Source organism: Peromyscus eremicus, chromosome 14 (genome assembly GCF_949786415.1).
Source record: "Peromyscus eremicus chromosome 14, PerEre_H2_v1, whole genome shotgun sequence".
NCBI lineage: Eukaryota > Metazoa > Chordata > Mammalia > Rodentia > Cricetidae > Peromyscus > Peromyscus eremicus.
In genome coordinates this window covers 64,027,930-64,052,705 of record NC_081430.1, presented here as the reverse complement: position 1 = coordinate 64,052,705, position 24,776 = coordinate 64,027,930, and the positions used below count along the sequence as shown (strand labels likewise).

The 24,776-nt window shown below is 47.1% G+C and overlaps 1 protein-coding gene across 1 annotated transcript in view; it reads right to left on the bottom strand.

Annotated features, from left to right (window-relative positions):
• Positions 1 to 24,776, bottom strand: part of Ptprn2 (protein tyrosine phosphatase receptor type N2) — a 749,243-nt gene that overhangs the window by 59,618 nt on the left and 664,849 nt on the right. The window contains exon 15 of the mRNA XM_059279385.1: positions 6,843 to 6,990. Within this exon, the coding sequence (XP_059135368.1) occupies positions 6,843 to 6,990 (148 nt within the window). The remainder of the gene's footprint in view (positions 1 to 6,842; positions 6,991 to 24,776) is intronic.

Genomic DNA, 24,776 nt, shown 5'->3' with positions numbered 1-24,776 from the left:
GTCTTGATAATTCTTCTGTCAGGCAACTTAGGTCATAACTCAGCCTCACTCAAGTTTTTAGGACATGGGCAGAATGTAGACTCCACCAGACTGTGGATACCTCTGGGACTGGCCCCGTGTGTTCTGCTCAGACCCAGTCATGTTGATGAGTTAAACTCCTACACCAATGTGGGTGGCAATACTGGTATGCAGGTAAAATCCCTTAAGTGTGGAAACCCAGCTATTCTGTCTGCTCCGCACTCTACCTATACCACCGATTGGCCCAAGGGGCTGCTCTCTTGCATCTTGCATAATCTACAGGGATGCTTGTGAAACAGCCTTAATAAATGGGAGCAGTGAGGTGAATGGCTCAGTTCCTGATCGACGTCCTCACTGGCCTCACTCCCCACATTGTTCTCATCACTCAGGTCTTCCAAACTCCCACCAGAATGATCCCCAGCATCGGTACAAACTGTCAGGCTGTAAGACCCCTGCAGTTTGCTAGCCAGTCAGCCTAGCTTAACTGATGAGCTCCAGGCCGATGGGAAACCTTATCTCAAAGGAGGTGGACAGCATCCCTGAGAATGGTACCTGAGGTTGCCCATTGATCCCCACACTCATATACATATATGTGCATGCACATCAGCACACACACACACACACACACACACACAAACACAAACATACACCATGCTTTTATAATTTGTGGAGAACAGTAATCTTACTGGTCTGTGCATTGTGTAGCTTGGGAAAAATAAGGCTTGTTTGGGGGACAGGAGAGCAGAGGTACCATCTTTGACAGATGTCATGATATTCAATGGGGACTGACAGATGTGTCCTCTGACCCCTAGAATGCTGTCTTAGGATCAGTAAGATGGTTCCAGGAAAACACAGGAAGAATATGCAGCTGGAATGATCCTATTTAACTCAGAGACTTCACCTGCAATGACCATTTGTGGAAGAATACCAAAGAACCCAAAAGGACCAGCCATCTCACAGCCAGAATGAGGACATCTTCTGTAGAAGCAGAAGAGGGGTGTCTCAGGAAGGAGGCCATGGTCTCTGCTACTCAGGTGGAGGACCACAAGAGTGATCAAGAAGCCATGTCCAGGCCAAGCATGGTGGCATATGCCTTTAATCCAAACATTTGGGAGGGAGAGGCAGAGGCAGGAGGATCTCCGTGAGTTCCAGAAGCTGTAGCCTTTGCTGTAGTACAGCAGGTGTAACTCTGTGGACACAGGACAGGGTTGGGGTAGGGATAGAGCTCTGTGAGGATGTGTGCAGGGGCCGTGGCCCAGAATTTCCTACAGGAGTCCAGCATCTAATGCTATCAGATGCAGATGTGCAAGGGAAAGAACTAGGCTCTTCCCTTAGTGACATCAAACTGAGGATGGACAAGGCTGCTTCCTAGTCGAGGAGGTGACACAAGTCACCTTTCCTCCATTTCCACCGGAAGACCAGCAGAACATTTTTCACAAACAGATATTTTTACCACCCATTCTTGGCTAGCTGCAACAGAGATGCTTGCAGTAAGGGTCCAGCCCCAAGGTGGGTCTCGGTGCACTCAGCCAGTTCATCCTCGGTGTGTGTGAGCTGTCTGCACAGATGTGACAACGTTCACAGCTTGGAGCGCTGGGTGACCAGAAGTGACAGCTCTCACTTCCAGAAATCAGGAAGCTCAAACGACTTCCTTGAAACACGCAAACTGGCTGTACTGACTGTCTTTACCTCCCACATCCGGCCTCTTTGTCTGCCTCACACTGGATCACAGGTAGCATCATGGCCTCCCTGACTCAACCTGGTATGAGTCCTCCTCATCTGTAGCCCACTTAACTTTATCTCATGAAGACCTAGGACATAAACTCTTGGGTGCAATGCTGTTTTTTTACCCTCCCCCTCCTCCCTGCCACCAGATGACTAGGAGCAACCACCAGACATTTAGATATCTGCTCTTTAACTCTCTGACCTGAGATTTCTGCTGTCTATGGGTCATGGGTACTCAGGTGCATGTGTGGTCTTCAGTGGGACTCCAGATAGGGTTAGCCTGGTTCCTGATGAAAGGCTGCCATTAGCTAATCTTTGGAAGCCTCACTCTGCCAATGGTGTAAGAGCTATAGAGTCAATAAGAGTGAGTGGAATGGGGATGGAGACAGGAAGGTGAAGAGAAAGAATGTATGAGGACGGGAGGCTTCATGCACTGAGACTATGGAACACGCTGATCCCTGTAGCTCTGTGGAGGTGTGCTGGTCCAGACACAACTCTCAGGCTGGGGCGCCCTGGGAGAAGTCAAGTGAGCTCCCTGTGGACCTAAACAGCTCTCAGGCAGGCTCCTGTGTGGAAACCTCATGACTGCCTGATAAGGGAGGTAGGTTCCTGGGAGAACTGCTTTACCAGGGGCATGAAGGGAAGAAAAGTAGGGCTGTTCTAAATTTAAATTTTGAGCCATGATGGTGTTCTGGTCAAGACAGAGTGAGACAAATGGCTGATGCACATAATGGGGATATCAAGGACCCTGGAGCATGGAGCCTGGCTCTAGACTGGGCCCTGTATCCTTGAACTTCATACAATGAATTCCAGATACCTGCCTTCCAAAATCTGAGACCATGATTGACAGGATATTCACACAGGCCACTAAGCAGTGGTAAGGTCATGGAGTTGGGCCCTCTTCCAGACGATAGTATCCTTTAATAATGCTGCAGACTTGGACACTATGAGCTAAGGAGGGGCCTCAGCAGGAACTTGTCCTGCTGGCCCTCTCCTGGGGATGTTTAGGCCCCAGTTCTGGGAGAGAAAAGGCTGCTGCCATGTAAGTCACTCATCAGCTGTCATGGAGCCTGAGTGGGTCAATGAGGTCAGACGACATTAGTGATGTGACATCATTACTTAGTGATGTAACAACAGGGTTACAGCCATGGATAAGAACGTCCTTATTTTTAAATGTGGACTACTTTATTTTGATGTCATTATGCCTAAAATAGACTAGTCATTTGGCCCAGAATAATGTTCCCAGGGAACCACACAGCTATGCCGAGTGGGAGTGGCTGAGCCTAGAGCTAGTTTGTGGGTAACTGCCAAGTGATTTCAACGGGGGCTTTAAAGCAGTTTTGGGAAGTTTGGGAGCACCATGCCAAGCAGTGTAAGGAGAGTCCCTGGGAAACAGCATGTAAGTTATAATGGGCCAGTTCTGCAGCCAGACATCTGAGGATAAAAGCTGGCTTTTTGGGCGGGTTATACAGCCATTTTAGCTCAAGTTCTTCCACTTGCCGTGGGGACGGTACTGAGACAAGCACCGTTGTCACAGGAAGGCACCAGGGAATACCCGGCCAGCGCTGGCTGTACACTGTTTGTACATACCTGAGCTTTGACAAGCTCAAGCTAGAGCTGTCGGGGTCTAGGAGTGCATCCCACTGCCAGACCGCAGTCACAGACTCCACAGCTGCACCTCTCCCAGAGGATGCCCCATGGATCCCAGCACAGAGGAAGGGAGGCGAACACAGTTGCCATGTTGACTCCCCTTCTACCAATGACTTGAAGATGTGAGAAATGATGTAAAAGAGTCGACAGTAAAGTTTGAGAGAGGAGGTGATGTGGTCAGCCAGGCAGGGGACAGAATCTCTGAGATTTAACAAGGTCCCCTCTGGTAGAGATAAACAGTTCCTCTGCTACGATTCACTAACCGTGGATGGTTGGGCAGGGCTGGCATCCTGGGGCTAACAACCACCTCTACGGAAACAACCTCAGATTCTGATGGCAACCTGGAAGTGAGCCAGCATGGCCATAGGAGTTCCACACAAATGTAGATGTGTACACTCTGAGTAAGAAAGCTAGGTCTGAGGAGCGAGCACCTGCCAAAAGCCAGGGGGAGGAGGGAACATGGGAGGATTTCCTCTCCTAGGGAGCAAGCTGGCTGCACATCATATCCACTCACTCCTAAGACAGCAGAAGTTGGTTCTCAACACTACCCAAGCATGAGACAGGAGGCCACTCTGCTCCAGGTCTTATCACATACCTGGGTCTCCAGCTCTTTGTTCTCTTTGGTTTTGTTCCAAGAAATATTCTTGCATATGGATTCAGAATCTCTCTCTCTCTCTCTCTCTCTCTCTCTCTCTCTCTCTCTCTCTCTCTCATCATAATTCAGAGACAAAATTTTCTTTCTATTTATTTAAAATAGTATGCCAAAATAGCATTATATTTCTGCTGCTGATTTAAAAAAGCAGACCAGCAAACTATTGCATAATTCTTTGTAACCATGCACAAAACTGGCAAAAGCCTATGAAGTTTGTTAAAGTTTCAAGAGAATGCAACAAGACACAGCCACATGCGGGCCAGGTGCCTTATACATGTGGGCTGCAGCTTCTTTGAGAATCTGATGGTGCTGAAGAGTCTGGGCTGTGGGGACCCCGTCATTCTGGCATTCCTGCTTGTGATTCTTCCGCACCCTTCACAACCTCACCGGCCCTGTGCTGGAATGACAGAACCACACCAGCAAAGGGGCAGTGGGTGGAAAGTGTGAGTGGGGCTCTTTCTGGGAGGAGGAGTAAGACAGTCTTGCCGAGCACGGGAGCACACAGCGCAGGGGGCTTCCAGGAATGACAGGAAGGCATAGGTAAAGGTATGGCATGGAAGGCTGCAGCCCAAGGGGAGCTGGAAGGCCTGAATGAAGGTAAAAGATGAAGGAGACCCGAGAGTGTCACAGCAAGGAGACAAAGGCATTCAGAGTGGCAGATGGTTCTGTTTTGCTCCTAGACACCAAAGGGCATCCCAACAGGAAGTACAGAGGATTGGGGAACCGAATCCTCACCCTGTCGCTCACCCTCCTGTGGTGGGTTATCAGCAGGTACTCTCATAAACAGAGCAACGTGGGAGAAATGTTCCTCAGCATCCTTTGATGCTGTGGCAGGGCCAATTCTGTTAATAAGAGTAAAGAGAGCAAAGCAGGATGGAAGAGGAGCGGTTCCTCAGAATCTGGAACAGAGACCAGCAAGCCGAAGCCGGAGAGCACTGCTTGGGAGGGAGGAGGGGAAATCAGAAGAGAGAGTAGAAAGACCAGTCTCTAACAGAAATGCTCGTGTCTGGGGTCCCTGTAGCTGGAGAAACTCATTCCCCTAGTGACTCTGACCTCCTAGCAATGCACGCTTTTCACACCCGGTGCAGCTGAGATCTGGATGGCAGAGTCCCATTGGTTGGCGCCAGGAGGTGGCACTAGTCATGTTCCAGGCATGCCTGGAAGCATTTTCCTCTCTGTCTTATTCTAGTGTGGGCAGACAGGGCTGAGCATCTGTCTGTCACAGAGGCCCAAGGGCCCCTGTCCTCCCCCACAGCTGACACAGCGGTGCCAACTGCTGGACTGTATCAGATCCTTAGGGCAGAGCATATCCTGAGGAGCAGACCTCAAATTTAAGCATAGACAGATGCCTTTGTCACAATCCCCCGCACCATGCTCCACCTCCACCCCACCCAACCCCTGTCCCTATTTACTCTATCCATCCCAACTCCACTACAGGGACAGCAGCCTGGTACTCAGCCATCCCAGCACCTGTCAACAATCTCTGACACAGCTGGTGTTTAACAAAACCTGCTTGTTGATTGTGTGCTTTATTTTGCTTTTCCTCTAAATAGAAAATCTGTAAGTTATAAGAGTTTCTGATCACAGCTGTCTAAAGGGGTACATGCCCTGACCCCAAGAAAGCAGAGGATGGAATGCCACCTTCTCTCTGACAAATGTTCACATGTAGGAGGGTGGTCTGCATTCTAAAAGCTTGCCATTCTGCGTGACTTTAGCACATAGCTCCTGGCTTTGAAGCTCAGGCCAAACTCCCCTATTTACTCAAAGGAGCAACCGAGAGGTCCCGCTGAAGGGGATACGGTAGCATTCTGCTATCAGGATGAGAGTCCCTAGGTGCCCCCAGGCAGGATGCCGCAAAGCCCCAGGTGAGGGCTCAGTGACAAGGCTCTCTCTGCCATCTTAGCATGGATCCTCATTCTTTGAGTTCTTTTGATGCTAATATGAGACCAGCATGGCTTTGCGAGGCTCTCGAAACTGGGCTAGCAAAGTTAATTTTATCATTTCTGGACTAGGAACAAGTACCTCTTGTCTTGAGGTAGAAGAGCAGCTGAGTTATTCACATTCACTATTCATCACCAACAGACCAATGTTTATCGAGTGCCTATTTATATGGGAGACTTTGGTCACTGAGGACTTCCTTGGGTAGACTCATATGTTAGTCAGAATCCAAACTTTCCCTAGGACCTGTGACTACCCACAGCCAGGGATGTGGAGGAGGGCCAGGTACTCCGAAGAGGTACACATCTAATCCCTACATCAGGGGTTCTATGTCTTACATGGCCACCTAGTATATCTTAAGCCCACAGTAGAAAACTAAGTCCTTCTCCGTTGGTGTGGCTTCAGGACTGCAGTGACACCCAACTGGAGTGAAGCCACCAAGGCTTGTGGCAATATTGTACCAGTGACACCAGTGACGGCTGTTAATGCTAAGCTGGGATACATAGCTCTGTGTTAATCAGCTTGTCTGTACCCACAGCCCACGTGTTCACAGACCATAGAATCCCATGGGTTTCCTCGACTAGAGTACTGCCATGGTGCTAGTTTCCATGAGGGCTCCTGTGCCCGCAGCCGACATTCTCAGGGCCCTGCCCCTGGATCAAAGGAAGGAGACTGGCTTTTGGGGACAAGACAGCTGCCAGGGGAACAAGGCACCAGTCTTCAAAAGGGGGTCAGGTCAGCACACAGAGACAGAGTAGAGCCAATGGGCTCGGCAGACCCTGATGGTGGGCAGAGTAAATCACAGCCAGGTGTCCCCACCTCCTCTCCCCCTGCTAGGTCACCCGGGCTAGGTACATACAGGTCAGCACAGCCAGGGAACGGTTCTTGGATGCGTTCTCCTCTCTCTGGGCCACAAGCGAGGCGTTGGGCTCTGCTTGGTAGGCGCACAGTGCCTCCCACTCCTTCTCCAGCCTGTTCTTGTTCTTCAAATGGTCTTCCATGTAGGCCTGAAAAGGAGGCACAGAGTCAGGGCGTGGGATCTAGGACTGGCCCGTGTCAGTCGGGAAAGCCTGGAGTGCGGCAACTATTCCAGCTTTTGTTTTTGGCTCAAGATGTGAGTGATTTCTCTACCTGGGGACTGAGCCTCAGCACTGAGACCGAAATTGTGAAGTACACTCGAGCAAGGGCAATCAATCTGCCAGAGGAGACAGGCAGATTCCTGTCAGGCCACATTTATCCAGTCAGACAAAACTGGTGAGAAAAATGTGTCCAACTTGGAGACGGGGCCTGCTACAGGGCTGTAGTATTTACCTGGGATAGAAAGGACCAGACAGGACCCAGGGGCCAGGTCAGTGAGGTGGCTGTGCTGAGGAGCAAGGAGAGCTGGTACAAGGAGGAACAGGGGAAGGGGGATGTCCACAGAACTGACAGTGGGAAGCTTATGAGCAGGGGCAGCTGGGGGTGTGCGCTTAGAAACCTCCCTGAGAACAGCACTCCTCAAATCCAGGAAGGCAAAGACTCGAGCCAAATGAAGTTACAGGGGAAAACAGCGATGCGTACTTAAAAAACAGGACTAAACTCAGGAAGCTGGGGGATACCTCAGCACGTGACACCCTGCATGAAAAGTCTTTCATTTTCTCCTTTTCCTAGGAGGACCATTGCTTCTTAAACCACTAACCTTTGAGGTCATCTGCCTGAAAAACAGCAAGTGAGTTGCTTGAACACTACTTTGTATCCAGCCAAGGTCTTGCTGGAAAGCCTCTGGGTAGAGGCTGAACCAGAATCACATCCTTAACCAGACCCTCTGGTGAGGAGGCAGAATGCTCAGCTTCCCTAGGGCTCAGGGAGAGAAAGACACCTCCTCTGCTGACCCCAGGGGTTGGGAGTGCCACTCAGTGCATACAGGTTCCTACTTAATGAGGAGCTATGGTGGTCTCAGATGATGCTGTCAACCCCCCAGGCCTAGACAGAACACACACTGGCCTGGGAGACACGTGTACTGTCAGCATACATACAAACGTATGGACACGTGGGGTCAGGCAGCAATCTTGGGTCAGTCCAGAGCCGAGGAACTCAGATCCACTGCTTGTGGGCCTTCCTCTCTCCCATGGGGGGTCTACACAGAAGCTGCTTTTCTTACATTGGAACTTTGCTGGACCATTTAGACTTGGAGCTGCTAAGATCTGTGATGAAATCTGAACATCGCCAGCATTAACCAAACATAAGCCAGAGGAAGAAGTTCGCCCCTGGAGTGTTCCAGGCTTAGTTGTCCCAGCATTTGCCAGTGAGCACACATTACGACTACTGGTGGCTGAGGACATAAAGGCCTCTGACCATTTCCTGCCACCGAGACACTATGTGGTCTCCATAGCTTACTGATCTACTCACTCCAGAAATAGGGGACCTCCAGGAAGAGGTGCTGGGAGGACCAAACCCAGGTGATGAGTGACTTCTGCAGGATGTAGTGATCCCGTCCTCCAGAGCATTGTCGGTAGCTCAGATTGGTATAGCCCAGCTTTCCTTTCCTCCTCTCTTCTCTCTTCCCTTCCACTTTCTTTTCTTTCTCACTATGCAAGTGCTCTACCACTGAACTTTATCTTCAGCCCTGATTGTGGGCTTTTGATCTGCTATATGCCATATGCAGACATAGGTTTTCAAGTGTGTCTACACAAAAAAGACATGCACATATGTGCATCCCTGCACACACATGCCCTCTTAGCATAAAGTAGCCAGCACCCAATAGCCAGCCAAGGGCTCACATTCTTCCTACTACTTCTACCCATTGCTCCTGCCTACATCTCCCTCTTGCTGACACTCTTGTGTTGAAGGAGCCAGGGTGGTCCTCTCAGCCAATCCTTACTGCTAACACACACTCCAAGGATAGTTGGGTAGAAGTCAGAGGCAGGCACTTCTGTCTCTGGTGACTCAGGACAGAATGAACCTCACTCCGCTGTTCCTTGAAGCTTTGACAAGAGTGTACCAGGATCCTTCTAGACATTAGCTGGGTCCTGCTGGGCCACCTCCCTATGGTCCTGTGCCTTGGAAGTCAGTGAACACCAAAAAATCTCCAGGAGTCTTGGAGATCCTCTGGGCCTAGCTGCAGGTGCGGGGGCCTGGTGGTGGTGGGGTACTGAGGCATTCTGCTTAGAAGGCCCTGTGGCAACTGTCTGCACCTTGAGCCCCAACAGACTACTCTACTAATCTGTCTATTCTCTCCACACCATGCTGGCCCTCAGGGCCCCCTAGCATGGAGCCAGAACCGATGAGATAGAGCAGTGAACAACTGGGCAAAGTTGGAAAGGCTCCATCTAGAGAATGGAGTCACAGCCACCTTCCTTGGAGACAATTGTGGTGGGATCTGGGGAGATGGCTCAGTCGGTAAAGAGTTAGCCATGCAAGCATGAAGGGCCTGAGTTTGATCCCACCATCCATGTAAAAAGCAGCATGGTGGTGTGACCCTATGGTCTTAGGGCTGAGAAGGTGGAGGCAGACAGATTCTGGGGACTTGCTGGTTATATTTAGTCTAGTAAAACTGGCAAGTTCCAAATTCAGTGAGAGACCTTGCCTCAAAATATAAGGTGGAAAGTGGTTGAAGAAGCCCAAGATGGACCTCCAGTATCTACATTCACATGTACACACATGCATGCATACAACACATACAATGCATACATGAATACTTATATGTAAATGTGTCCATGTGTACAAATGCATGCACACAAACGAATAAACATAATCATTGAGGAACATCAAAGGTATATTTTTGTACCCAAATTTTTTTCTTTAAAATTTTTTGTTGTGTGCATTATGCGTGTGCGTGCACTCCTCAGTGTGTATGTGGAGGTCAGAGGAGTCGGCTCTCTCCTTCCATTGTGAGTTCTGGGGATTGAACTAAGGTCAGCAGGTTTGCATAGCAAGATCTCTGATCTGCTGAGCCGTGCTGCCGGCCCTTCACACCAATTCTTTAAGACAGGGTGGCACAGTCTTAGCACAGTGTAACACTTCAGTGTTGTGAAATCCTGGAGGCGTCACTGAGTCCAGTCCTGGTGTAGAGACTGAGCAGCAGGACCAGTTAGGTGTGCAGCCTCAGAGTCTGAAACGCTTCCTTCGTACTAGAAGCAGGCAATGATGGCTCTGGGCAGAGAGGCTGGCCCTGGCTGTCCTTTAGAGAACCCTTTCAGGGAAGCCACATGAGCAGAGGTCCTTTCTGTGGCAGAACAGTGGGTTCTGTGACAGGCTCCGGCAGGATTGCCTTGGCTCTGGGTACCATGTGTTGAAGTGTACCCTGTGAGCCCTGTTCACGTGAACCACAGCTCTTTACACAATCAGCTTCACCATTGAGTTGCAGCAAGTTCACGTGAACTTCTAGGTTCAGTGCAGCTGAGCTCTGGGCATCAGCTTGAGTGGTGGGATGGAGGGAAGAGGTGGATCTTGACACTGCCATTTTGCTCCTGAGAATTAAGCCACCTATCAATTAACTTGATTATAATGAAACTGATCCAAGGTTTTCACTCTCCCAGCATGCACTGCTCACCAGGCTGTGTCTGGTCCTGCACATCTCTATTTGATCAGCATGTGCTAATAATATTTATATGTAGCATTGTTCATGAAATGAAAGTGATGATCACATCTCTCAGCCACATTCTAGGCTCTGGGATGGTTTAACTGTCGTGGTCACCTTGGCTGGATTTAGACTCACCTAGGAGGTATACCTCTGGGTGTGCCTATGTGAAGAGCAGACTGATCCTGAGCATGGATGGCCCCATCCATGGACAGGGTCCCAGACTGGGGACAAGGAGAAAGTGAACTAAGAGCTGGCACTCCTCTCTCTGTGATCCTGGTCCTCTGAGATGTGTGCAGGCAGCCCTACATTCTGCCACTCCAGACACCATGCCTCCTCCACCCTGATGGACCACTTCCTCAAACCACCAGGCAAAGCAAACCCTTCCTTCCTTCCTTCCTTCCTTCCTTCCTTCCTTCCTTCCTTCCTTCCTTCCTTCCTTCGCTTTCTGCCCATTGTTTTATTGCAGCGATTAATATGAAATCTTCCTGGTTTGTGGTTTGTGGTAAGAGTCTGTAGGGAGGCTCAGCCTTCACAGTGAAATAACACATTTTAATCAGTAAAAGCAAAACCAAAAATTGCCACCCAAGTTCTGTCCTGTGGCCTGCTCTTACAGGAGGAGCAGTGAGACCAGAGTAGACTGGGCAGTACTCTCAGACCAGCCCACTTCCGGCTGCCAGGCCAATGAACTTGCAATTTAACTGTATTCACACTTCCTCTGTAGAGGGCATTCAGCTGAGTCTTTTTAAATGGCCACTTAAACATCGTTATTTCATGTATAAGTGCAGGTGTGAGGACTGGATGGTGGGAGACATTTTGGTTTTGATGTGTGTACATGTTCACACATGAGTGTGTATGGGTGTGGAAGCTTAGGGGGTCTATCTATGTCCAGTGTCTTCCTTAATTTCTGTCTACTTTATTTTTTTAGGCAGTCTCTCCTCACTGAATCTGGAACTAATTCAGCTAGACTGGTTGGCCAGTGAGTTCCAGGGGTCCTTCTGACGCTAGCACAGGGATGACTGGTACATGCCACCATGCCTGGCTTTTCTATCGGTGCTGGTGTTCACACTCAGGTGATGCCTATGTGGCATGCAATCACCTGCAGAACGATCTTTCTAATCCTAGGGGTTTTGTTAAGAAAGGAATAGAAAATAAGACAGAGGAAACAAAACACACAGATAACCAGCACCAAGGAAGATGCAAATTGTTGACAAATCTTGGTCTTCCCAGTACCTGGGAGGGCTGGTTTTGTTTGTTTGTTTTGGTTGTTGTTGTTTGTTTTTGTTATCTTTAGTGCTGACTGTTGTAGTTTAGGCTTGGAACATTTGCAACATTATAGAACTTTCCTTTTTTAAAATGAAAAGATGCTCATACCAGGTTTGATCTTACATATGGGAGACCAGATCCTAGAGAAGTTGAGCAGCTGACTGGGCATTTCCTCCAGTCCCCACAGCTGACCTTGTCTTAGCAGTGGTGACCGCCTCCTCATGGACTTTGTGTCACACACCCACTCTTTAATTGCTTCTTCATAAACCAGTGTAAGTGTTTACCTGGTGGGGACACTTTCCAACACCTCGGTGGGTGTCTGAGTGTGAGTCTTGCAGGGCTTTCTATACAGTATGCGGTTCCTTATAACAATCCTGTAAGATAGCTTTGTAAACAAAGCCAGTAAAAGCTTAACAGCAGCAACTTAGTAACAACGCAGAAATACTTAGTAACAACAACTCAAATCTTAGTAACCGGAAAGCTTGACTTCTTTCTTTGAGAAATATTACTTTACTTTTTCCCTTAAAGGACACATATCCAGACTTTTTTTTTTTTTTTGACACATTCAAGTTGGCAGCATATTTTTGTGCTTTGGGCTATTACTAAGCAGAATAGTGCTTACTTGAACATCATGGTACTGTGACAGTTGATTTGATATTAAGAAAGTGACTAGCAGGTGGGCAGCATGTCCACAGGGGATATACCAGACAAGAGTGTGATTTACCTGCATGGAATGAGAAGGCTCCAGAGTCCATCACAGTACTCAGAAGGGCATGCATTTAAAATTCACCAGTGATTTAATTTTCTGTATAATGTTCTCAGACCACAAGCGACTGTAGGTAGCTGACACTTAAGAGACGAGAGGATCGGGGGTGTTTTTAATCCATTTCTAAAATCACCAAGGGTGGGCTAGCATTGTTTGTTGATGAACTTCCCCTTGGCTAGCTTGTTGATTTCCGTCCCACAGGACTCCAGTTCCCACTGTCTTCCCTGTGATCAGCTGCCATGCTTCTGCCGGAACAAATCCATCCAGAAATGGAGGTCCAGCTCAAAAACCAGCTCACCCTGTCCACACCACCCCATATGACCTTACTGTCTGTACCGGCTGGTTTATGTCAACTTGATACAAGCTAGAATCATCAGAGGAGGGAGCCTCAAAAGTAAGATCAGGCCATAGGCAAGCCTGTAGGACATTTTCTTAATTAGTAATTGATGGGGAAGGACCTAGCCCATTTTTGGTGGTGCCATCCCTGGGCTGGTGGTCCTGGGTTCTATAAGACAGAAAGCTGAGCACGCCACGTGGAATAAGTCAGTAAGCAGCACTCCTCCATGGCCTCTGCATCAGCTAGCTCTTTCCTCCAGGTTCCTGCCCTGTTTGAGTTCCTCCCCTGACTTCCCTCAGTGATGGACTATGACCTGGAAGTATAATCTGAAATAAAAACCTTTTCCCCTCAAGTTCCTTTGGTCATGGTGTTTCGTCACAGCAATAGTAACCCTAACCAGGATACTGTCTTACGATCCTGGAAGTTCTAATCACCTCCTATGACTATGTTATCCTATGGTCTGTTTTCTGAGTACTACCATTATCGCCCCATGACTTTCATGTCCTATGATCTGAGACCTATCATCATCCCATGACTTTATTGTCCTATGATCTGAGACTTGCTGATATCCCATGACCTTCTTGTCCTATGATCTGGGACCTATCATCATCCCATGACTTTATTGTCCTATGATCTAGGCTCTGCCCTCATCCCTATGACCCCCGTCTCATGACTCCGCCCAGACACCAGTCTACTTAAAGAATGCCTACTCCTGCCAACATACACCCCCTGCTTGGTTCTTTCCATGCTCTCAGCTCTCACTCTTCATGAAACCAACCTTTTTTCAGGAAGATTGGTATTTCTGCCACTGTGGAAAGAGTATTTGCTGGTCACCTGGGGTTCCTGTGGCCCTGTTACAGACTAAAATTCTGTATTGATGATAGATGCCCTCTGAATCCTCTGAAACTTGAGAGTATTTTGAAAAAAATCAATACAAGTTATTTTTGAATGTTTCACTATAAATTTTCCTTCTGACTCCTCCATTCAGACAGTCCAGGAAACATCTGTGAACCTGTAGCTCTTGTCCCAGCATTCTCCTATAGCCCCAGCTGAAGGTCGGCCCTACAATCCAGAGAGTCCACCCCCAAAGTCTTTTTCTCTGATATGGTCTCCTCTTTTCAGAAATCCTTCCCCGCTTGCCCTCTCTCGTTCCCTCTCCTGCCATTGTTCCTGTGCCTCTTCCAGAGTCTCTCTTCTAGTCTCGTCTATTTTTAAAATCTGGATTCCATGTTTGAGAGAACACGCACAGCATCTTACTTTGCTTAGCATGATGGTCTCTGGTTCCATCTTTTCCTAATTTTGAGGTTCCCCTAAGAGACTCTGAGACCACTGATTCAGTTTTTGAGGGGGGATGTTCCTCCTCTTGCATGTTGATACTTTCTGAGGGTGAACTTGAGGGTTTTTTCCTTACAGTTAAATGTCATGTGGCTGCAGGCAACAAGTCAACCTTGGCAGTAGAACTGGGGCGTTTTACTTGACAGCAGGGAAGTTTCTGTCACTCATAGTGGTAGACTGGAGCAGGAGCCAGGAGACCTTCAGAGGCCACACAAATCTAGACCCAGGCCAAAGAGTCCCTGGTGCTACTTCCTACATACGGCAGTCGCCTTGGCACCCCCCGGAAACCCCCATAGCAACAGGATGAGGCTAAGGGGATCAGCACGAGGCTGACCCACTAAAGGTCACAGACACTGTGTTATTTTGGTGACTCTTAGCCCTTACTGTGATAGAAGCAGATACTCAGAAAAGATTTATTAGCATCAAGTAGAATAATGAAAATAAACTCATTCCTTGCAACACAGACACTCAAGGACAGAGGAGCATTCAGAAGTAAGCCCACTAGGACCCACCTGGTGCTATTTCACTAGTCAAGATACACAAAGAACATCGATGTCAGCCTTCAACAAGGCCTCTGGGATCACAGACAGGGAACACAGAGAAGCTTCCCCACAAAGCATCATTCTCACAGTGACTCTGCAGAAAGCAAGCATCTACCCACCTTGAGGGAGTGTTTTTAAAAGCTGAGTGCTGGAGGACTTGGTTTGGAGCAGTTGGCACAAGGGAAGCTCAGCTTCCAGCCCCTCCTGTTTTTACTCCGGAGCCCATTACAGCACAATGCCCTTTAATTTACTGATGTTACAGTCAAACCTTTTGTGGAAAAATACAATCCATTTACATTTTCCTTGTGACAAGACTGGGAGGTTTGAGCTTTAGCATTACAAGTGAGACTAATGCTTTTGAAAAGGAGGAGTAAGACTCATCTGTGGCATTTTGGGGAAAACTGACGACCTTTGTTTCTTTAAAATAAACACTCTCACCTGTCTTCATTAGTACATCGAAGGGAAACATCCATGTCAAGTGTCTGAATTGCAAAAGTAAGACATTTGAAGTTCAGCAAAATATATACAGTTGCAGAACAAAGCAGGTGCAGCCACTGGTCTTTGCCTCGTGCACATGGATACAAAGATACAAAGATGTGGGGGGAGCACACATCTAAAGACCTGCAGCTGGTAGATCCTAAATACTGTTGGTTAATATAATGTGGCAGGCACAGTATATATTTGAAATTAGGAATTCAAAACAGAAAACTCAATGAAGGACACAGTCAAGTGGTCAGAGCGGAAAGTTTCATTAGTTTTTAGCTTAGAAAATATGTGCTTGGAACAGGAGCCACAGGCCATAAAAACAAAAAAGCGGAGAGGCTTCGGGGTACAGATGACCTCCTTGCCATTCTTGTTCCTGGAATACCTACCCTGCCATGTGATGCTTCTGACTTTTGACGAGATGGATTGTCTTGTAGTTTATTGGAATCTGTCCTTTTGTGGTTCCATCAGACAGGACACTTAAAAGTGCAAATATGTGCCCATTACAACATGCAGATCCCACTGAGACCTAAGAGTGTGAGGGCATGTCCTTGCCAGCACTCTGAGAATAAAAATAGACACACCATTCTGAAACTCAGTTTCTGGATTCTCCATGCAGATCCTGAGAAGGAGGAATAGGAAAAAAAAAAAAAAAAAAGAAATGTGGAGAGGAGCGGAAGGCCCTTGCAGTTTAGAGATTGCTTTCGTGGAATGTTTTTAAGAATGAGGCATTCTGGCCGGCAACCACAGTAAAATCCTAGTGACCTAGGGTGAGGCAGAGCCGATGGAGCTGGCCAGCAGAAGCCTCCTGCATGGCTGAGAGCTAGCTTCACTGATAAGCCTGAACTAGGATGATTTTCAAGTTTGTCTTCTGAACACTTTGCTTCTCAAGCTGACCAGTCCTGATCAGGGACCTTGAAAAGCTGTTTTCAATGTGCTTTTTCAAGTGGCTAAGAAATGTACTTTCCGTCCTCTTATTGAAACCAATCAAACTGTGAGGATAAAAAAATCGTAAATTCTTAGTGCAGTAGAAATAGCTCAAAACCGAAAGCCGTGCAGAGAAAGTCCCCAGCCGACACTCAGTTAAGGTGGGGGAAACAGGCTTCATGAGCAAGCAAAGGGCAGGGAAGCACAGAGCAGAAATGGCAAGTTTGGTGTGCGGGGGTTGGAGGCCACAGACATTGCTAAATTATCTCTTTCACTGAAAATCCTTTTCATGGATCGAGGTGTGGCGTGACAGGCCTCGTCATCCTTGCAAGAGTTTAAGGCTAGGCTGGGCTACAGAGAGAGTTCAAAGCCAGTCTGGTCTACATAGGGGGATCCTGACTCATCCATCCCCCAAGTCCTTTCTGTAATGGAAAATGCATGAACTAAGAACTCCCTGGCCGCAAATGATGCTCAAGGGAATGATGTGCTTCTTCCCAAGTATCATGGGGAGTTGCTTCGGGGGTGGACCTGTTCCTTGCTTCAAAGGGGAACTGAAACAGCCACATTTCACTTGCTTTGAAAGATGAAAGAAGAAAGGCTAACTCTGCGGAGTGGTGGGTCAAGACACAAACCCTGGCTAAATCTTGATTGCACAGAACTCGGTCTACTGGAAAAATGAACTGTTAATAATACATTGCCATTATTCCATAATGTTGACTTTTGGTATTCCCAATCCAGATTGAAGTGGAGAATTACAAGTTCCACTGATAAAACAGTTCTCGATGCCCAGATGGCCTGAAGGGCTGATGTAGACTTTGGGTCATCTTCATTACTTGTATTTGAGATGCTAGAAATGGAGCCTGGGGCCGTGTGTACACTAGACCAGCACCTTAGCTCTGAGCCGCACCCCAGCCCAACACACAGAGATCACCAAAGCTCTGAAAGATACCCTCAGTGTCCAAAGACACAAGGAGCCTATAGGTTTTCAGCTTCCACTGGACTTTATGGTGCAGATTTATAGAAAAACAAAACCACAGTTCTGTAAACTCAAAGCTAAAGTCAAGACAGAGAGCATCAATGAACACATTCTTCCCCAGATGTATTCTGATTAATAAACCTACAGAATTAATGGACTTTGTCCTTATTACCTACTCACAACAAGTAGGGGAAGCCTTGTTCCTTCATACAGCTGAGTCTGTTTTATTCTGGGGTTTTTCAGCTTGGTATAACATATGGTGTGGCACAGGACAAGGTCAGAGATCTCGGTGTGAGGACTACAGGACATGGTGAGGATGACAATCCTTGCACGTTTATACTGCCAGGCTGTTGTTCTCAGAGGCACTCAAAGAATTCTAAACGAACACTTTTATGCATTGCATTATCTTATTTAACATCTTAAGAATTAAGGTTATATGAACATTGGCACAATACAATGATGAATAGAAATGGAAAATAATTAAAGGTATTATACCACTTCTTCCTGGAGTGCAAAACTAGTAATATTTACAGTCAGGGCAAGGTGGTTTGTCTGGCAAGCTGGATCTGAAGCCTGGAGCTGCATGCAGCTAAAGCCAATATTCTGACTCTTTCCACCCTCCTGTTACAGGCTGGTAGCTAGTTTGATCAGCCTGTTCTATGAGTTTGAGCACTGCAGGTTCTGGGGCCCAACTACCAGGGTATCAAAGCTCAGCTCTGAGGGGTAGACTCCCTGGGTTGTAGAGTCCCCAGAACACTAATAAACATAATTAACAAGATGACTTCTGGTGGTTGCCAAGGGACAAAGGTCCAAACTCAAAGATGTGAGGGTTGAGTTGGGGTAGGCACTAAGTTTGTGCTTTTGGAGGGGCTCTGAGTTAAACAGGAAGGATCCAGAAATGAGAAGTTTGGGGTGCTGCAGGGGAGGGACCTCGAAGCTCCTAGTCTGAGGTGAGAGTGGGTCTGGAACCTTCCAGAGAGGAGTTGGTGGAAGGAAGAGGGAGACAAAGCGAAGCTGCCATCCTGGTCATTCAGAAGCTTGGCTATGGCAAGGAGCCAGGTGTTTATTTTAAGAGCAAGGGGAAGCCACTGGAGCATCTGCAGTAACAGAGGCATCCGGTGACAGTGCTTCTGAAAGGTCACTCTGCACAGGGCAGACTGATTACATAAGTCGGAACTCCTGTGGCCTCTGCATCCCTGTGCAGCGGCTGAGGTCTTCCTGACAGCAGAAGACAGTGATGGAGAGATGGGCATGTGTGCCATGTGCCCTAGTGCAGAACAGACTAGACGATCTGAGTCCCCTTAACCACCCATTCTGTGCTTCCTTACCTTCCCCATTTCCTTAAGTTTCTGCAAGCATTGGGTTACAAAATGCTTGAGTTATTTAAACTTGATCTCAGCAAGAAATAATTCTTACGATTTGATCTAACAAAGCCGCAGTGGAATGAGGTCAAAAGTCTGAGAAAAAAAAAAAATCAGAAAAATTCCACCAATGACCTTGATGTTTCCAAAACCCTTCAGGCTTTTGTTACAGAGACCAACATTTGGACATTTAGTTAATACCTCTATCTAGCTGCAGGCAACCTCACCAAAGGTAAGTAAACTCCAAGTAGCACCAAAAATTAACAGCCAGTAACTTAATCCAGGGGTTGGTATTCAAAGACAGCCTGGGTAACACAAAGCATTGAATATGCCGTTCCACAGAGGTGGTGTTCTTGGAGCACACAGGTTTAGCTCCAGCATACGCATCACAACCCATAACGTGCCACGACGGTCACAATCCCAGCAAGCGGACTAACCCCAGTGTGTGGGGACACAGCACTACCCCTCAGACCATCTGGGTCCCAATACTGCCAGAGGACACAGAAGACTTCATACATGGGAGGTTGAGGGGCTCCACCACTAAGATACATTCAGATTGAGATGAAGATGGTAACAGACTTGGGGAAAAGAGGAATTTTTAAGAAATGAAAACATCACAGAGCATGTCATACAGTGGCACCTACTATCCCCCCTGGACACCTAAGTGTGAGGTGACCTAGGACTTTATAAAGAACCTAGCAGAGCTCCAGGTCTGTCAACTCACCGTCTACCGGGTAAATCCATCATGTGTGGATTTGCCTGGGAGACTGGCCACACCAGGCCTCCTGAGCTTCGGAAAGCTCAGCACCCCCTTTCTCTCTCACCTACAGGGCTCCACCCACAATGGTACAGCTGTGGTCCTTAGTCAGTACCACTGGTCCAACAGACACAGAATAAAATGTTTAGGCTTCCCTATAAGCCAAGTCTCCTTCATGCCCGGCACAGGACCTGGCACTTCCTGAGTAACTGATAAATACTTGCTGAATAACAAAGAGACAGGCTCCTCCAGGTCCCTGGAGCAGGAGAGCTCCATGGTTTCTGCTTCAGTGTGGTCAAAGGTTAGTCACCTGGGTCGGGAACCTGTCTGAAGTCCTGCCCGGTCCACTGTGGAGATAGGTGGGAGAAGGCAGAGTGGCCCATGCCGTGGGTCCAGACAATAGCTTTCCACTGGTATTTACTGTTTATTCTCTATGAGCCAATGAGCCACGAGAGGGGGAATGAAGGCAGATATCTGTGATATTAAACAATGAAATGTTCATTTCTTTTAAAATATTCTCACATCTGTTAATTTTTTTTTCAGCCTCAGCCTTTTTCTCTGGCTGGCTTAGAGACTCATCCTAGCCAGGGTATGTGGGAATATTGCATAATCCATTCCCAGAATGCATGAGCAGATCTGTACCCCATAAAATATTCATTCACTCTCAAAAATATTTGCACCCTGCTGTCAAATGTAGACAAATTCACACAGAGTACCAGAAAATGGCCATTTTAATGGGGGAATGCTTTCCCCTAGTCTCTCTTCGCACTAAAACATATTCTCCAAAATTATTTTCATAAGAAAGATTAACAATTTCAACATTAACTGCTAATCCCTTTTCATTTAAAACTCTGCTGATAAAATTCTTTGCTTGTCATTCAAATGTAAGTAATAATTATAGATTGCAGGCCTCCGTCTCGGGCCTCATTAATGATAAATTGTATGGAAGTGTGAAGCCAAAGTCAGCTTTGATACATCTCAAAACTCAATTTCCACGGCTTCCCTTAGCTATGTACAATTAATTACACAGTTAATAAGGGAAATACGTTAATGAAAGGAGCATTATTTACCCAGACCGCCTGCCTTTACCAAATATCTTTTGTATGCTTCTCTCCTCGTAATTTTGGTATACAGTTTAAAAGGAAAAAAAAACAAACCACAATACAATTGACAGAGTGGAGGCTTTTAATGCCTGTCTGCAGTTACTCTGATTAAAAACAAATCTAAAGGAATTTTAATCCAATTTTATATTTCTACTGACTTCTGCTTTTTGAAAGTCCTGAAATAGCCCTTTGTCAAATAAATAATTACCACTAAGCTACTGTACTGTACCAAAGATATAGTTATCTCTACAAATTGAAAACTCGGGAAAATTTTAAAAGAAATTACGTGAAAGACAAAGAGAAAAATCTCAGTCATTCTGAGCAGACTGACAACCCCTTCCTTTGAGACCTCTCTTAGAATGATCAAATCCGCTCATTCTGTTTGGATAATCAAAGTTTGACCACAGATGGCCACACAGACACCAATACTAGCCTTTACAGAGAAGGATGCCACCTTCCCCGGCTTTGGCAAAGTCTAAAATCAGAAGAGAACTACAAAAGGCATGCTGGATAAAGCTGGGTTTGTTTGTTCTTTATAACACATGGGGAAGTATGAAAAGGTTCATTGCAAATCTTTGTTTTACAACATATTTGTGCTAATACAGACCAGTAAGTTTCTTTACTAAATAAGTAGCCCTTTGATTCCAATCTTCACCGTATCCCTTTGAGATAAACAATGTCCTTTAAGGTATGGGATCTTTTAAAAATCTATTAGTAAACCAACACTGTATTCCAAAGGACTAAAGGTATGTGGGGGGACCATTTCCACAGCAAACAATATCAACTTCACCCTAAGTGCTTGGGCCCCGTGGAATACAGCCGTGGTGTCTGTCGCTCACATCCACCCCGACATTTGGAGAGCCAGGCAGTGCTGGTGCCTTTAAGAGCCTCCTCCAGGACCCCTGCTGTGGAATATTTCTGTATGCTGAGTTACAGCAGATTCATTTGTTTAAACCAGCCCTCCACCCACCTCACCCCAACTGGATGGTCTCCTACAAAATTCAAACAGCTGCTTCCAAGTCACAAAGACAGGAGCTGACATTCTCAAAGACCCAACGCCTTCCTAATACCCAACCCAGCACAAGAAGGCCCAGTGGACACATTCCTGCTCGGTGGAATGACGACAGTGGTTAGAGTGGGGAAACCTTTGGGAGGAGGGAAGAGGGGGGATGGTTGCTTAGCAACGCACAGCAGCCTCGCGGTTACAAAGAAGCGGGGCTTTTCTTAGCAGCAGCCTTTTATATTCTGTGCCAGTGATGTAGTCATTACGATTTTCTGATGAAGTTTTTAGGAAGAATAAAGAATTCCAGCAAGTGCAGCGAGGTTACCTAGGACAGTGATACGGGCAGGGGCTTTGTTGCACCAGCAGTTAGGACACTGGACCCTCTAACACGTTAGAGAATATTTGCAGAGATTTTGAACCTGTCTACTGCAAGTAGGGTGCTTTGATTTTTATCTCTCTAAAGCTAACAGGCTATATGCTTGTGAGAATATAACACAGGGCCAAAGAAACTGACCCTGTACCAGTAAGACATCACGCAAGACCCAAACCCATGTGCTCAGTTCTTCACCAGCCAGAGGACAGGAGCTCAGGGGTCCAGCTGTCTCCTCAACATCCCCAGGCCGTCCTAGAAAAGCAAGAGGGCTAACAGGTCGGTGAGGTGAAGGCAGAAGTTAGGGTGTGAGCTAGGAGGGACTCCCTCATCTCATCCAGTCATCCCAGACAAGGTAACTGAATGGGAGCAAATAGACCTTCGGACAGCATGGATTTTCACATTTTAGGGTGAAAATTAGAGTGAAGACCATCACATATTCTTAATCTCTTCCAAGCTCAATGCCAGTCCTACTGTGGGGTACCTGAGTCACATGACATATTTACCAGGCTTGACAGGTGAAGCAGGAGTGGACTACCCATGGCTTCCTGCTTATGCCACTGGAACATCCCCAGGCCAGTGTTTTGTGCAGCTGGGATTTCCCTCTGTGCTCACCTGCTGCCCAGGCTGCTGTTCTTCCTCCTCCTCCTCCTCCCCACTCCTCCTCTTCTTAAATACAGAGTCTTCTATGTAGCCCTGGCTGACTGGACTTCCCTATGTAGACCAGGCTGGCTCCCAACTCACACAGATTATTGTGCCTATATCTCCGGGATGCTGGAATTAAAGGTGTGTGTCGCCTCACCTGGCACTGCCTGGCTTCTGTGAGGACAGCCACTGTAAGGTGACTGTCTGTGAACACAGCGCATGAGTGTGGTTTTTAGATACAGTTGTCAGTGTGATGCCAGAGTCCCTGCAAAACAGCATTCTCCCTGCATCCTTTGTTTAATCTGCACAGAGTGTTTCTGGTAGCATGAAAAACAAGAGATCCTCAAGTGTCTTCCTCTATGAGACATCTTAACACCCTAAAGACACTGGACAAATGGCAACCACCTATTTACAAAACTAAGGTCCATGTCCAGGAATACAAAATGAAGAGGAAATCCATGCAGAGACAAGTCCTCTGAAGACACTCAAATCCTAGAGAGAGAAGCAGAGCAAAGCAATTTCCTCCATCTAGAACTCGGGTCTATAGAGATGAAAAACAAAAAACAAAAAATACCCACAGGAGACAGGAAGGGGACCTGCAACTCCATATAAACCAGAACCCTTTGAGGCCTGCCTGCTCTGGGAAGGGGTGCACAGCACGTCTGTTCCTATGGAGACTGACAGTGCTGAGACATTTGAACCATGGGCCTCATCTACGATTAAAGCTCAAATCAACTACACATGGGCCATTTGGGACCCTGAAGTAAGCAACCAGTGAGAAGATGGCCCTGGTTTCATGACTGTCTGCAGTGTTTGACAAACACACTCTCTAAACCCCACAAAGCACAAGGCCACACGAAATCCTGAGATCCAGGCCTACTCCCCTGAGGAGCTAAGAGTCTGAACACAGCAAGACAACAGTTGCCCCAGGCACAGAAGCAAACCAGCCAGAGAGGAGAGCTAGATCTCGGGAGCTTAAGAAGAACAGTCACAGAATGTGTTTGCTTGCCACCTTCGGAAGTATGAAAAGTAGGAACCACCAACACTAGAGAACACATTAGGCAGCTGTGAAAATGAAGTGAACAGAGCGACCGCAAGCGAAAACGTACTCTCTGAAATTACAGACAGAGTGGGTGGGTTAGAGAGCAGACATGGCTGAAGGGAGGACTTACACACTAGAAGTCAGAGTTGGGGAAGTTCCTGTGAACACAAGGCAAGGATAAAAAGTGAAGATATGAGAAAGACTTAAGAGATGGGAACAAAAGTGCCCAATAGACTTCTAATAGAGGAGAGTATGACAGAGTCAATTTTGAAGTGTAAATGGTGGGATGTAGATATTAGCTCAGTGGCAGAGTACTTGTTTAGCATGCCTAGGATGCCGGATTCAATTGCCACCACAGAAAAACAAATTGTAAGCTGTTTGTAAGTTCTCAGAGTCAGCAGAAGACAAGAATTCTCAGATTCAGGGCTTACAGTAAGTCTGAAGAGAAAAAAATTGAAAAGTTCTAATAAACTGCCCTAAGTTATTACCCTTATACCCTTAGATTATACCAATCTCTCAACCCTCATCTGAGAGGCTTCCTTTTGCAGTAGATGGCAACTAACAGAGACCCATGGATAGTCAACAAACGAAGAATAAGAGGCCGTGATTGGAGGGGTAGATTTTATCATAACACATTATACGCATGTATAAAAATTCAAACAAGTAAGTAAGTTCTATCCTAAGACAGGGCAAAAGGAAATCTCCAAACAGGAAGTAGTGACGAGAATCAAAGGGATATAAGACAAGCCACCAGAGCAGCTGCAGGTCACTCCACAGCCCTGGTGACAGAGGGGGACAGGGGAAAGATGACAGGAAAGCAGCCAGAAGAGGATCCTTGCCCAGTATGAGGATTAAGGGCATTTTAGATAAAGACTAGGGCTCGGTCCCACTCAGTAATTGATATATTTTAGAAAAGAAGGAAATCCCACCCAGAGTAAAGAAAGAAGTACACAGGAAAACCAAAGGGAGAGCAACGATGTTGTGTAGGGTCGATCTGAACGAGCACTGTCCACAAAAATTAGCAGTGAATGTGGATGGCCTAAAAACTCAAGGAAGATGCCAAGCCCCAGGCCACAGGAACGTGAGCGCTAGAGTAACGTGATGAGTCCAGGTGCCAGGCTTGAGAAGAGGACGGAGACATTCATTCCACTTGGTAGATTCGCTGCAGCTGATCATCACTGGGGTAGCTACTAAAATACAACTGTTGTCCTGGTTAGGGGTAAAGGAAGGAACAGAGAAAATCAATCACTTCAGAAGGAGGAAGGGGAGGATGCCCGAACCAAACAATAAACGGATGACATGTGAGGGTGTGCAGAACATAA